Genomic DNA, 13263 nt, shown 5'->3' on the forward strand with positions numbered 1-13263 from the left:
GTACTGTTGACTCTAATGAGTTTTAATTCTTTCCAAAGCTTTCAGCCTAAAAGGTTCTGGGGAAGTAGAGGGGAGAATCTGTTCAGGTTTTGGTTTTGCAGCCATTTTATGGTAGTTTTGTCCTGTATTTTATAAATTATTTCTGTGTGAGTGGGAAATGTTCTCCAGTTAGATTCTTGCCTTGTTTCCTGAGGTATAATTTGTAAAGTGTGTATGAAGGTGCATGTTGCTAAGATTTCTAAGGTGCTAGGTGAAGTAGATACCTGAATAAAGGTAAGTTAAGCTTTGATTACTTAGAGTGCTCTATATTGAGATGATGGTTGCACTGTCACATAAAAATGCCCAAACAAAACCCCACAGCAAATGAAAACCCCACAGCAAAAGAAAACCAGCCAACCTCTGCAATTTGATCCAATTGTTGATATAATTGGCGTAAAAGGCCCTGGTCTAAATATGCATAGATGCTAAAATCTTTCTTTTGATGATATTTGCTATCTAGGTAGATACACATAGGTTTGAAAGCACAGAGAAATCTTGAAAACTTATGTACATTACCTGTTTGAAAGTATTTAACAGATTTTCTTTTTTACAGTGTGCCTTTTGAATTTAATGTTCATATAATTCTTTATAAATAGTTCCATTTGTAGAGAACATTGCCAATGTAGTAGAAATGTCACTGTTAATGAGGTGCAAGTAATTCCTGTATGTTAACTTCCTCAATGTGTTTTATTTTCTCAATTTTATGACAGTTCCCAATGCATTTGTCATAGTAATTCTTGTTTGTTTTCACTTAAGACAGTAGCTGAAGTTTTTTTTTTTTTTAAGTACTAACCCAAGCAGAAATGTTTTTCTCACTGTTCTGCTGCAATTGGCTACTCAGTTTTACCTGATTTTTAAAAGCAGATTTTCAGGAGATGAGTCGTGGCAAATTTAAATTTAAAATTTGTTTGGTAGAAATTTCAAAGGAGATGTTCATTATTATGATGTGATTGAAGGTATTTATTTTGAAAACATGGATTTTTTAAAAAACGATTTCTCATTTGGACAGAATTTCCAAATTTATGTACATGTTTCAGTGGCTGACTTCTAATGGATGGCTTTGCTTACAAATAATTAGTAGTCTCTGAAGTTTATTTTCTTCTAAAATTTTTTAAATCATTATTTATTGTAACCAAATAGTCAGGATTGAAAGGAAACAGTCTCAGTTAAATTTTACTTGCAAATTGTTTCCTATTCCACCAATCCAAAATCATATCACAGTGCAATACCTATTTTAGTGTAGCTTTAGATGAGGGTTGTTAGGAGTGGCCTGGTTTCTCTGCTTCTTTTTCTTAGCCCAGGAAGTATCGACTGGGAATGCTGGATGAGAGGATAGTTCCGGTGGGATCAAAAGCAAGAAAATCAAAGAACCCTATTGGCTGTCTGGCTGACAGGTGTAAAACAGGAGTACCCATCAATATGGTTTGGTGGAACAGAGTCACAGAAAACAATTTACAGGTAAAATTATTTTTTACTAGTAATTTTTTCCGTATTTTGGATGTTTATTTTCAATTCTGGAAAATGTTAGAAAGAGTTATTCCAAGTATGAGTTAAGATCAAATATTTATTTTACATAATTGACACAGTGGTCCTCTAAGAGTGATTTGGAGATATTTAATTAGCTTCACCCATTGCTGAGCTATGTACTTTACTTGATTTTGGTATAATCTGAGGAGAAGGAGCAAAAGTAGTCATTTAATGTATTTTAAAAGCAAACAACCACAGCCTTTAATTCTCCCCTGAGGAAGATTTTTACTGGTAAAATTAGTGATTGTTGTTAAAATAATTGACACAATGCAAATAGATGATGCCCTCAGTACAGAATTTGAAGACATTGCCATCATGAAGTATGAATTGCCATCAGAAAGTATAAAGTCTTAATTTTTATGTTTGGATAGTTTATACTTCTCAACTTGTTTTGAGAAGTGTATGCTACTCTTACCATTATTTAACTTTATGCCTGAATCTTCTTCAACTCTGTAAGAGGGGAGTGGTACAGGTGGATTTGAATATCTCTCTACCGAAGTAGTAGGTAATCCTTGGGATGAAAATGAAGGATAATTCTAGCCTAGGATGAATCTGCTTCACGTCCCTTGAAGTGGAATTTAGGTGGAAATCATTACAGTGATGGGAGCTGTGCCACTGCTGCTAATACTGTTTTCATCACTTGTGTAGTGCTTTTTATTCCTCAGAGATTGCTATTTTAGTCTTCCTATGACGGTGATGTTATTTTTAGTGTTTTCTAAGTGAATGAAGTGGGTAAATTGATAACAGACCTGTAATTAGAACTTGTGGCCCTTTAGGATTTTCTTTCAGTTCACTGAATTTCTGCCATGTAAGGGCCAACATGGCACTTGTACGAGTTCCTTTCCACACTGATAGTAGTTTTGTGTTATTTGATGTTTGGACATCTCTGTGTTACTGACGTGAGCAGTCATGGGCAGCGTGATGTCGGCAGCATGATGCTGTGTTGGTTAGGGACATTTGGACCTGTCTTGGCCCTTTTGCTGCTGGGGAAGCAGCATAGTCACTGAGGGAGAAAAGATGAAGCTTTAAGGAAACATTGGTAGAAGGACCAGGTAAGCTTGAAGGACAGTGGTGATACCCTGTGAAGAAGTACTGTTTTGAAGGGAAAGAAGATTGACCAACTCAATTTATTGTGTGTATCTTAGAGTGAATGTAAGTTGTAATTAAAGACAGTTGTTTTGAGAAGAGAGAAGCAGAAATTTGGTTTTTAGTTTTCAGGTGGACATTAATGGGCAAAAGAAGTCCTGTTTGCACTCCTGTCCTCTGTTGTTTTCTTGCTGTACAGTGATGCAACAAGCTTTGTTGTTAATCTACTCCATTTAGATTAGACAGAAAAGGACTTTATGCGTTTGGAGGCTGGAGAGGCAGGGGCCTGAAACTTGAAGCTTCTTGCCAGGAGCAGTTGTCTTCTCAGTGCCTGTGCACTCTGAAGTGTTGTTCAAAGTGTGGCACAGGGAAGGAAGCTCAAGGTCCCCATGCTTTCTGAGGTTGGCAGTGTTTGGGACTGGCTGCAGAGCACATAGCTTTTGAAGGGTACAGTTCCAGGCTCCTTTGTTGCACCAGAATCCTGGCTACATAATTGATTCAAAGTATGTGTGGCTGAAGATTTTCTATTACATGATACAGTTGTGTTGCTTACCATGGAGATGTGGGCTTTAACAAAGCATGTTTAAGCACATGTGGTGGAAATATGAACAGAAGGATGTGCCAGCCATAATAAATAGAATTGGAGGAGAAACAGGAGGGATTGAAGAGCAACTGTGGAGTCTGGCAAGACTGAAGAAGGAAAGGTGTTAAAACTTGCATTGTAAAATAATTAAACTGTTACTCCTGCATGGCTATGAATTTATAATCCCAATCTGTTTTGTTTAAATATGGTATTACACTTAAATGATTGAAAGTGAAGTCTACAGAGTGAATTGTACTCTGCATTAAAAGAAGAAGAAAAAACCCAAATCAAAGTTTGTTTTATAGTGATGTATCCTACCTTTTATTAGGAAATATCCTGAGCTACTATACTACCACATGATATATATTATAATAGCAAATGTAATCCTCCTTAAAATAGTAGGGATTGATACATTTTAGCTATACAGATTAGTTCTTATTCACCATCAAAACATGATTTTTTGTTTCTTGAGCAAAAATTAATAATAGAAATGAAGTTTTTCAAGCATGTTGCATTAGGAGCAGAGACCTCTAAAATTTTAGATGTTTTTACAGTACTTCAAAGGATTTTTGTTAAAGAAACATGAAAATATTCCAAATCTAATTTTAAAGTTTACTTTTTAGTGAGATCTACTTGCCAGTTGTAATAAGACTTTGCTAATAGTTTTGTCTGAGCCTGTGGGCTGGTTTATGAACCAATAAATCTTTAGCCAAGTAATTTTACCCAGTTTTAATTAAATTGACTCTTAATTCTTTTGTGAGAGCAGTAGAGTAACATAAATAATGATGTTGGCAAATTGAAATTTATTAGAGCCTATTGTTGGAGTGATGTGATGACTTGTCACAGTAATTATAATAATGTAGCATGTTACACAAATTCAGTGGTGGGATAGCAAGATTTGCTTTGAAGTCCTTGGCAACCTCCCATGTCTTCTGGGTTGCTCTGACATCACAAAATGCATATTTTCCTGAAGTCATGGCTCACAAGGAGTCTTTGGAGGAGTTGCAACAATGCTCTGTAAAGTGAATCTCCTCATATAGAGCCTCTGTCCATTAAAAAAACAACAAAGAAACCCCAAAACCCAACAACAGCAACAAAATAACATGTTAAACTCAAGAAAGACTTCTGCATGTTTCTGTATTCCTAAGAGATACTATGAAAACTGTGCCAAAAATAGAGTGGTAAAGGAGTGCCCTGCTGTATAGCATGGTTGTGGGTTAGTGGTAGTTTTCTGTAACCGTTACACGATTATGTAATTTGGGATGTCAGAACAGATCAGCATAAATTTGGAAGTGAAGAAGAACATAAAAAGAGAACAAAGAAGCTTGTATGCAGTTTCTAGCATGGTAAGTACATTAGCACATCCTTCTGAAATCAAATGAGATTGGCCTACTTTTTGAGTTAGGTAGCTGGCTTTGGGCTTTGGTTGAATGAGGAACCAGAACCAAGCTAATGAAGTACTATTACTGTACAGCTGTGTTGAGAGATGCTGAATGAGAAATGAGAGAGAGATAGAAGAGTGGTTTCCAGTATTCCTGTGGGATCCCTGCATGACTTTCCAAAGGCTTCATAACTTGTACATCCCTGTATTCAGCTCACTTCTGTACTTAAAGGCACTTTGAGGATTCATTTATTAATTAGTACAGCACTGGGGCCTTACAAGTTTATCACTGAGGAGCGTAAAGACAAATCACGTGTATCAAAGTTTATAGTTGATGAAACAGTAATTTTGATTTTATTTCTGGATTACAGAAATCTGTTGTGTGCAACTCCTTAACATACAGTAATGCCACATGCTGCTGTGTTGTCCTTCCTGTGGTGGTCTTCAGCTTAGGTCCTTGGCTTGCTCTTTGCTTTCATCTGTACATTCTCTTAAGGACCCTTTAATTGTTCTGAAGTGGGTTTTTTTTTTTTTGTGATACTCATAGAATATTTTTTTCCTCCCCTCCATGATACATTTTAATTGTATTTCATTTTAATACCTGTAAAAACATAAAAGTCACCAGACAAATTCTGACCTGACTGGTGACACAAATGAGTAGTTTAATAGTCCTGGCCTCCTTTTGTACTTTTTTGGTCCCATCCTTAGTAATTGCATCGTGGCTAAACCAGCCTTTATTTGGACTGTATTTTATAAAGTTTTTTCATTGTGATGTACAGAAGTGTAGGAATTGTTTTTGTAAGTGGAGCTGGATGGACTCAGTGTTTTTTGGTCTGTCTTTGGAAGTTTCTTTGCAAAGTTGACTGAAAAGAGGCATGGACATAAAGAATCTCAGAGGGGGGTATTTAGATGCAGTTTCTTCATGGAATCATTCTGAGAATGCATAACTGCATTCAGGTAGTAATTAGGGAAGTTGCTTTACTGCTTTAGTTTGTGGCATCTTTTCTAATATATTGGAAGAAGGTGGATGACATTTCAGTTGGCAAGGTTGAGAAGAAAAGGTAATGATGGCAATTTTAACAAAGGTATCAGAAGTCACCTTAGGTGGTTTGCTAGAAATACATACAGTAGCTGACACAGCTGTGCTTCCTTCTCTTTTATGCTGTTAACTGAAGACATGTTGATTAGCTTTTTGAAATTTTGTGTGTGCCTTCTTATGGGGCATGTGCATTTGAAACTGAAATTAGACTTCTTTAACACAGTGCAGACAGTGATAGTAGGCTTTTTTTATTGTTTTGACTTTAGAAGTACATTTGCTACTTTTTAACATCACAGTATTGCATAATCATTACATGATTCTTGCATGTCCATTCTTCTGGTTACTCTTGTAAAGTAATAACAGTTTTCAATACCCATTTTCTCTATGTATTTTACCAATCCTGATTTATTCTGACTTAAAATTTTAAGCCTCATCTAGCATGAATAAATTACTTTATTCTGAGATGAATAATGAATTAATAATTAAATGACAATTGTTTAAAAGCTGTATACAAAATTTAAACATAATACAGAATGAAGAAAATGTTTTCACTTAGAAGATCTCTAGATTATTTTCATTTTTATAAAAGTTTACGTTTTTTTGTCATCTTGGGAAGTCTTTTAAACTGTCATGTTACAGTTTTTCCATTAGAGTCTGGTAGGACTTTAATGGAAAAACTGTAAGAATACTTAGTTGGATTCTAAAGCATGGTTACCATTTAAACAGATTTTCAGTCTTACCATTGATCTAGATGTAAAGCTAAAACTGGAATTTATACTTTGTATTATGAGTTGACAGAATGAAAGTAGGATTTTTTTGAAGGCCAAGAATATAATAATTTGACTCATTGGCCACTAAGAACATGGCTTTCTAATTTTGGCATATTTGCACGGTCATTGCTGTAAAATAGTTATCTACAAAGATTCAAAACTAATTAAGATATTAAATATTAAAAAGCTAATAGTAATATTACATTCCCTCACTTAGTTTGGTCACTTGATCTGGCCTCATTATCTTAATTATTTTCATGCAAGAAAACTGTTTTCAGAAAAATTAATATTTTACTTTGGGTAAAATGTTTTCCAAAGCATAGGAGAACTTTTTTAAGAACTGCAGCTTCACATAGATGTAATGAATTTAAATGTGGAGTGGGGCTTAAGCTTCAAATTGTCTGACAGTATTTGCTAGTTTTGAGCACCAATCACTAGAATTTGCTGTATTACTTTGATTTGTTTATTGTGGTTACTGACTGTGGAACTTGAGTATTTTTCTGTGTTTAGAAAACAACTTGAAGATGGAAGGGTCTTAAAATTGTGACCAAAAGTTAAATCACTTTTTTTACCAGTGGGAAAAGTCTTGGATTGCAGCTTCATGTTGCATCTCAGCATCACAGAGAAGTAAAACAGGCTTTCATAGTGTAGGGTCTATCTTCATGAATTAGAGCTGTTTACTCATACACAACATTTTCATCAAAGTTATGTTAAAACAACTTCATCTTACTCGGCTTTGATGCTCATCCTGAATTGTGATATCAAATAATGGAATGAAACTGAATTTCCATCAGACTTGACCCATTGTAGTTTGTAATTCTACAGCATAAACCAGATCAGCCCTAGCAGATTTCTGGGTTTGACTCTTTCACTTGGATAAATTAAAATACCTCCCAGTTAAAGTGGAGCTCTTTCTTAAAGTGAAGCTGCATTTAAAAATTTTGATGGTTATAGGTAACTTTTAGTAGGTAAGTACCTTTTTGCTAGTAAGTAACATTTTAGTAAGTAAGTGACTTTTAGACAGGAAAACTGGTCTATGAAAATTGCAGAATGTGATTAGAAATAAGAAGCATCTCTGTACTGTAGGAGTTTGAATCAGTAGGTGAAAATTATAAGATGGAATTTTGGAAAATCTCTCAGTTGCTCTAGGAAAGTCTGAGTTACCTTCCAGAAGGTGTCTTTTTCTCTGCTTGCATGCTTCTAATGGCATGTCCCACCCTTGTCACCTTGACACAGTATTTATATGTGATAGAGCTGTGGATGTGTCATTGCTACTTTTAGCAGTGGAAAAATGTAGATTGCATAGTTCCTTGGAATTGTGTTCTTTTAGCAAGATGATGTAAATTCTGTCCCTTGCTCTCCCAGTTGTTTTGTTTGATGGCTATTTAGGTCTATCACTGTTTGGAAAAGTTGTACTTCACCACCTTTGTAATTTTCTTCAATTTCAGTGCAGATTTCACTGAATGGTTGCATGCCAGTTTTTATCTAGAGGAGCACTATTCTTACATATTCCTGTACCTAAATTCAGATAAGTCCAGAATATTACCTTTTGAGTATAAATGGGTCAGTTACGTGTTTTCAGTCTGTATAATTCAACTTATAATTTGTTTTGCTGTATTAGTGTACATCTTAACATGTTTTCCTGAAGTGTAATTAAAGAGTTTTAAAACTCATGGAACGCTTTACCTATTTAAATGTTTTACTTCACAGTCAACATATTTACTTGTAGCTGTTCCTTCAGTATTCAGAAACATGCACACGTAAGGTGACAAATAAGGTGGTAGTTGGTATCATAAAGTGGATCATGGTTAAAATTTACTGTCTGATTAAAGGTAGAATATTTTTGCTATTTGCTTTTAAATCTGGGCATCTTCTTTAATTTTACGACTTTGAGAACCTTCTTTTTCACTGCATAGAAATACATTAATACTATGATATTTGGCAGAAATAATCAAATAAAAGTATTAAAACACAGTTAACGGAAACTGTTCTCAAATGCTTTCTTCACTGATGTTCACACTTCACTTCTAATTTGGCACTAACTTATTTCTCTGATGCCACTTTATATTGGTAAAATCAATATTAGTAATTGAACTAACAGTTGATATATTTAGTTATTTTACAATTGCCTGAAACCTAAGTAGTCCAGTATAATTTTCATTAAAAACCATTATGGATTATCTTAACAGTACTCCTTGTCTAATGGGAACTGTTGCTGTCTTCTTATTTTACTTAACTTGTTTAGACAGTTTTGGGAGGTACTGTGCAGATTACTTAATAAACTAAATCCTGTAATTCAATAATCTTCAAGATTTTCAGTGTGTTGATGTAATAATTGATTTTATTTCTTGGCTTAATGTAGTTTTTGTTCCACTCCTGTCATTTGTAATTGTCTGTCCAATGATAAGTGTTTTGCCTTCAGAGCTCTAACTGGGATTTTCTTTTTCTAACCCTCTGTGCCCTAAATCAAACAAAAACCTCACCTCAAAACAAACACCACGATTCCAAACTACAAAACTGTCTGTTACTGATTTTAATAGAAATTAAAAATTGCTCTTGTATTAGTTTTATGTACTAACAAATTGATGATGTTTGGCCATCATTCTTCTTCTGTTTTTTTCCATGGCACCAAATTAGACTTTATTACTAGGGGTGCTAGATAAATAAAACAGGTAATTAAAGCAGAAGTTACCTTCACAAAAAAGCTAAACATACAGATCTGTATGAAATAGAGGCAGGGGTGACTTTTCTACTAGGAATCATTTTTACACCTTTAATTGGAAATTGCTAGTTGGTTTGAGACAAAATTGCTGAAGTCGTGGGAGAACAGTCTGTGCAGTTGTGGCAGAGCTTTCTCAGTGTCAAGTCTGTTCTCCAACTTGTAATGTAATGCTTATGGAAAGCCTTTTGCAAAATGTTGTATGAATTTGTAGACCAGCTGCTCATATGGAAAGTTTGCTTCTAACACTTCAGACATAAGCTTAAAACATGTCTAAATTTGATCATGCAGACCAGCTTCCAGTATTCTTTGTTCTCTTCAGTAAGCTGTATGTACTGTAAAAATACTCCTTGTACTAGTAGGCCTGTCTAGAAAGTATTTTCTACCAAATAAATCCCTTCTCATTTGAAATAAACATTGAATTTATTATTTGTTTTTAAACAGACACCAAATCCTTCTGCAAGTGAGTTTATTCCTAAAGGAGGATCAACCTCCAGGCTGAGTAATGTATCCCAGTCAAGTATGTCTGCCTTCTCTCAAGCCTTGTTCTCTCACCCCTCCATGGGAAGTCCTGCTACTGCTGGGTTAGCACCAGGTAAGTTGAGAGTAATGATTTCTAGTACAGTGTGGTATAGGTGTAGCTACCTCCTACTTCAACTCTTAATATTAAGGCAATCATTAAAAAGCAGAGGAACTTTGGATTTATATTCCAGTAGTATGGAAATCACACTGCAGGCTGTGAAATCTGCTCAGCCACAGCAGCTTTGAAATTAACAACTTACTCTGCTCTTTTTGGGGAAAAAGGTTGCTGAGTTATCACATACTGTGTCCTGAGTGGTTCCTGCCAGAGCAGTACCTGGAGAGGATTTATACTATCCATAGTCTAGAATTGCATAATAGTCTACAATGCATATGATCTTGGTTTACTGCACACCAATGTGCTCTTTTTATATGTTTCTAGACTGTGTGATGTAGAAGTATTTTTTTGTTATTAATGAGTACATATGAGGATTTAAAAATCTGGATTAAAAACACAAAGTAGAAGACAAGCTAATTCTATAATACTGTGCCTTGCAAAATAGTGTTAATTTTTATTGTATCTGTCACATGTAATCTCACTTTTAAGACTTCTAATTTATAGCTATTTCCCAGGTTTAAAACTCTTACTGAAATGTGTCCCGTGCAGTTATGTAATTGAGTGACAGATTTTTTTTTTACACATTTGAAAAGTTCAAGCCCTTCATGCATCTTTTAGTCTTCTGATCTTAAGGTGTTAACTTATTTAAACAAAATTAATAGAATTAAAATTAAAATATTTTTAGTATATAGCTATCAGCAAATCTGGATATTCACACTGCAGATTCTTTAATGAGTTTCTGTATGTACTTAAACCTCCAGAAGTCTCTTGTGGCTACCGAGAGCCATTAGGTAATTGCCAAAAGGCGGATGGACAAATGCTATAAATGATTTTTTTAAACATCTATTGGCAATTACCATTTATTAAAATGAACTTCAGTCTTTCTTGATGCCAGTGTCAATGTGAAAGAAGCCAGCATTAAGCTTGCATGTGAAAACATAGAGCAGGCTAGGACAGATTGATACTTCTGCTGACCAAATGAACGTGTTGTGGTACTGTGTCTGCTTGATCCTATATTGTGCTGTACCGTCTTATTGGAAAACTGTTGTGTTTATATGCCTCTCAGCCTTGTCACCTGGATTGAAAAGTGTATAAAGGATTAAATAGAATACAGTAAAATGATCTACTTTTGGAAAGTGTCCAGTGGGGTCTCAGAGGGATCCTTCACAGTCCAATTTCTTTACTATCTGTAAGTAATACTTGAAAGGATAAGTAACACTGATGAAAGAAGTTCACACAACAATTTCAGGTCCTAGAAATAAATACAGATACCAATGCTGCATACTTTCTAGCCTCAAATACTATTGTTTGTTTGTGGACAAGAGGGATGGGGGAGTGTTCATAAGAGAGAACTTCAGGCAGAGTTGGCTTGTTTCCCTGCTCTTCCTGTATAAATAAAATGAAAATATAGTTAAAAGTAAGGACCTTGGTTGGATTCTCTGTATTTTTCTAGAAGCGTTTCTTCTTTCACTAAGTGCAGAATTCTCTGAACCTAAGTGTCCTATGTAAATACTGCTCACAGACTTTTATTTTTATTTAAATGTCAACATTAAAGCTGTCAACAGGATCCATGCACAAAAATTCCTGTTACCTCAAGGTCAGCTAGGAGGTGCTCTTTCTAAAAAATTAGGCTCCTAAATAAGAAAGCAGTATCTTTGTGTGGGGAAACTTCACCACTTAGATCATACTGGGTAACAGAATGAAAAAATACTGAAGTACATTCTGAAGTTGTCATGAAAAAATGGTTGAGATATGTTAGTTTTCAATAAGTGAAAACAAATTCAAATAAAAGCCATGTAAAGAGTTCATAAGAATTTTCCTTTGAATAAAGATAAGTCTCCTTCTAGTTAAAGGGTGAATACTCTCCAGTAGAATAACTTTGCGGATTTAAGTATTTATGTGAGATTAAGATTGCTTATTGTAATTTACAGGATACTGGAGGAAGTCAAAATTTCATGAGAAATAAGGAAATGTAGTAGGAGTATTTAAGACTGCTATAGTTTTATTCACCCATAACAAAGTAGGTAAATTATGAAAACAGTCCTTTGATTTCCTTCCTGATGATAAAAAAATGTAAGTTCTTTCACATATCTAATTTCTGAGATTTTCCTAAAGGTAGGTGCAAATCAAAACCACTTTTGACATCTAGTATTTCTTGTCCTTCGGAAATAATTTGTTCTGCCTGTCTTGTCAACAGTACTGCAGAAATACTGAAAAATATGACAGGGGAAATGTAAAATACTTTAGTGGGTAACTTGTTGGATCCATGCCTGACGTATTGATTAGAATGTAGCATGGAAGAAGGTTACTCCCGCATTCACATGTTTATTTATGTAAGTGCTTTCTAGGGTTATCTCAACATGAAGTCATGTTCATCTTGGTGGCCTTTAATAGAGTATGGAAACAGAGTGATATGAAGTGTGACTTACACAAGTGGTGGGAGAAAATTGTTTCACTGAAGAGTTATAAACAGATCTCCTTTACCATTTCCAAACTCTTTTTCTGTAAACTCACCTGAATACTACCTTATTGCTCCTCCCTTTCCTTGCTAGCAAACACACCCTGTTTGTTATTTGTGTGGGAAATCTAGTAAGAAGTTGACGATCTTCAAATAGCACTTTTGCTTACAAGTTTATCTTACCCAGCCCTGCGTAGCTGTGTTAGAGTATTGATGCCATTAAATATGCAACACAGTGTATGAAAGAAATTCATGAATGTCATTGAAGTGATAAGACGTCATTGCTGTGTTGAACTTGAGGGAGAACAGATGTATAGCCCTCAGTAGTGAAAAATGTCTCAGTTATATCTAAAGAATTATGCCTTTGTTGCTGATGGAAGTGACAGCAATTTGCTGTTACTTTTATATTTAGTCCAAGTTAGATTCTGAGCTATGCAGAATGTAGGAGATGCCGCTTCTGCTGCCAGTCTGAACCTGCAGGCTTAGGAGCCAGGAGTGTGAAGGTGCTGTGCTTGTGTCCAGTTGACACATCTCCATTGTGATGAGCTTCAGGATTGTAGCTCTCAGAGCCCACAGCCCCAGCTGGAGATGGAGCACTTTCAGCTGAGGTGGTTTGTGTGGCTGAAGGCCCCAAGAGCTTCCAGCCTCTTGGATCAAATGTGGTGCAGAGGAAGTTGTACAGCTATTCCACAATAATGTAAGAAGAGAAGAAGACAAAGAGACTTTATTAATCTTATTTTCCCAATTGAAACTGAAGAGGAAGAATTGATGATACAAATTGTTTAGGGAATGAAGCAGATTTAATTAACTTGAAAATACACAGCTACAATGCTAATGACCTGATAGAAAACTTACAATAAAAGGAAATAGTTAATGAATTTAGGGATGCTACTTTAAGTTCTTGAAATAATCTGATATTATAATTTACATTGCTTTGTCATTCTTCACAATTTACCTGGTAGTCTGTGGTGTCTCTAAAGTACAGAACATTAAAGTGATGAAATATTAAATGTTTAATTTTTCA

At 35.1% G+C, this 13263-nt stretch overlaps 1 protein-coding gene across 7 annotated transcripts in view; it reads left to right on the top strand.

The window, feature by feature from the left end:
• The window catches only part of PAN3 (poly(A) specific ribonuclease subunit PAN3), a 79295-nt gene that overhangs the window by 33362 nt on the left and 32670 nt on the right, over positions 1–13263 (top strand). For 5 of the 7 annotated variants that reach the window (XM_059467177.1, XM_059467175.1, XM_059467178.1 and 2 more), the window contains 2 exons: positions 1336–1497; positions 9589–9739. In XM_059467177.1, coding sequence (XP_059323160.1) covers positions 1336–1497; positions 9589–9739 — 313 coding nt within the window. The remainder of the gene's footprint in view (positions 1–1335; positions 1498–9588; positions 9740–13263) is intronic. The other 2 variants (XM_059467179.1, XM_059467180.1) reach the window with 1 other exon arrangement.

Source organism: Ammospiza nelsoni, chromosome 2, assembly GCF_027579445.1.
Source record: "Ammospiza nelsoni isolate bAmmNel1 chromosome 2, bAmmNel1.pri, whole genome shotgun sequence".
NCBI lineage: Eukaryota > Metazoa > Chordata > Aves > Passeriformes > Passerellidae > Ammospiza > Ammospiza nelsoni.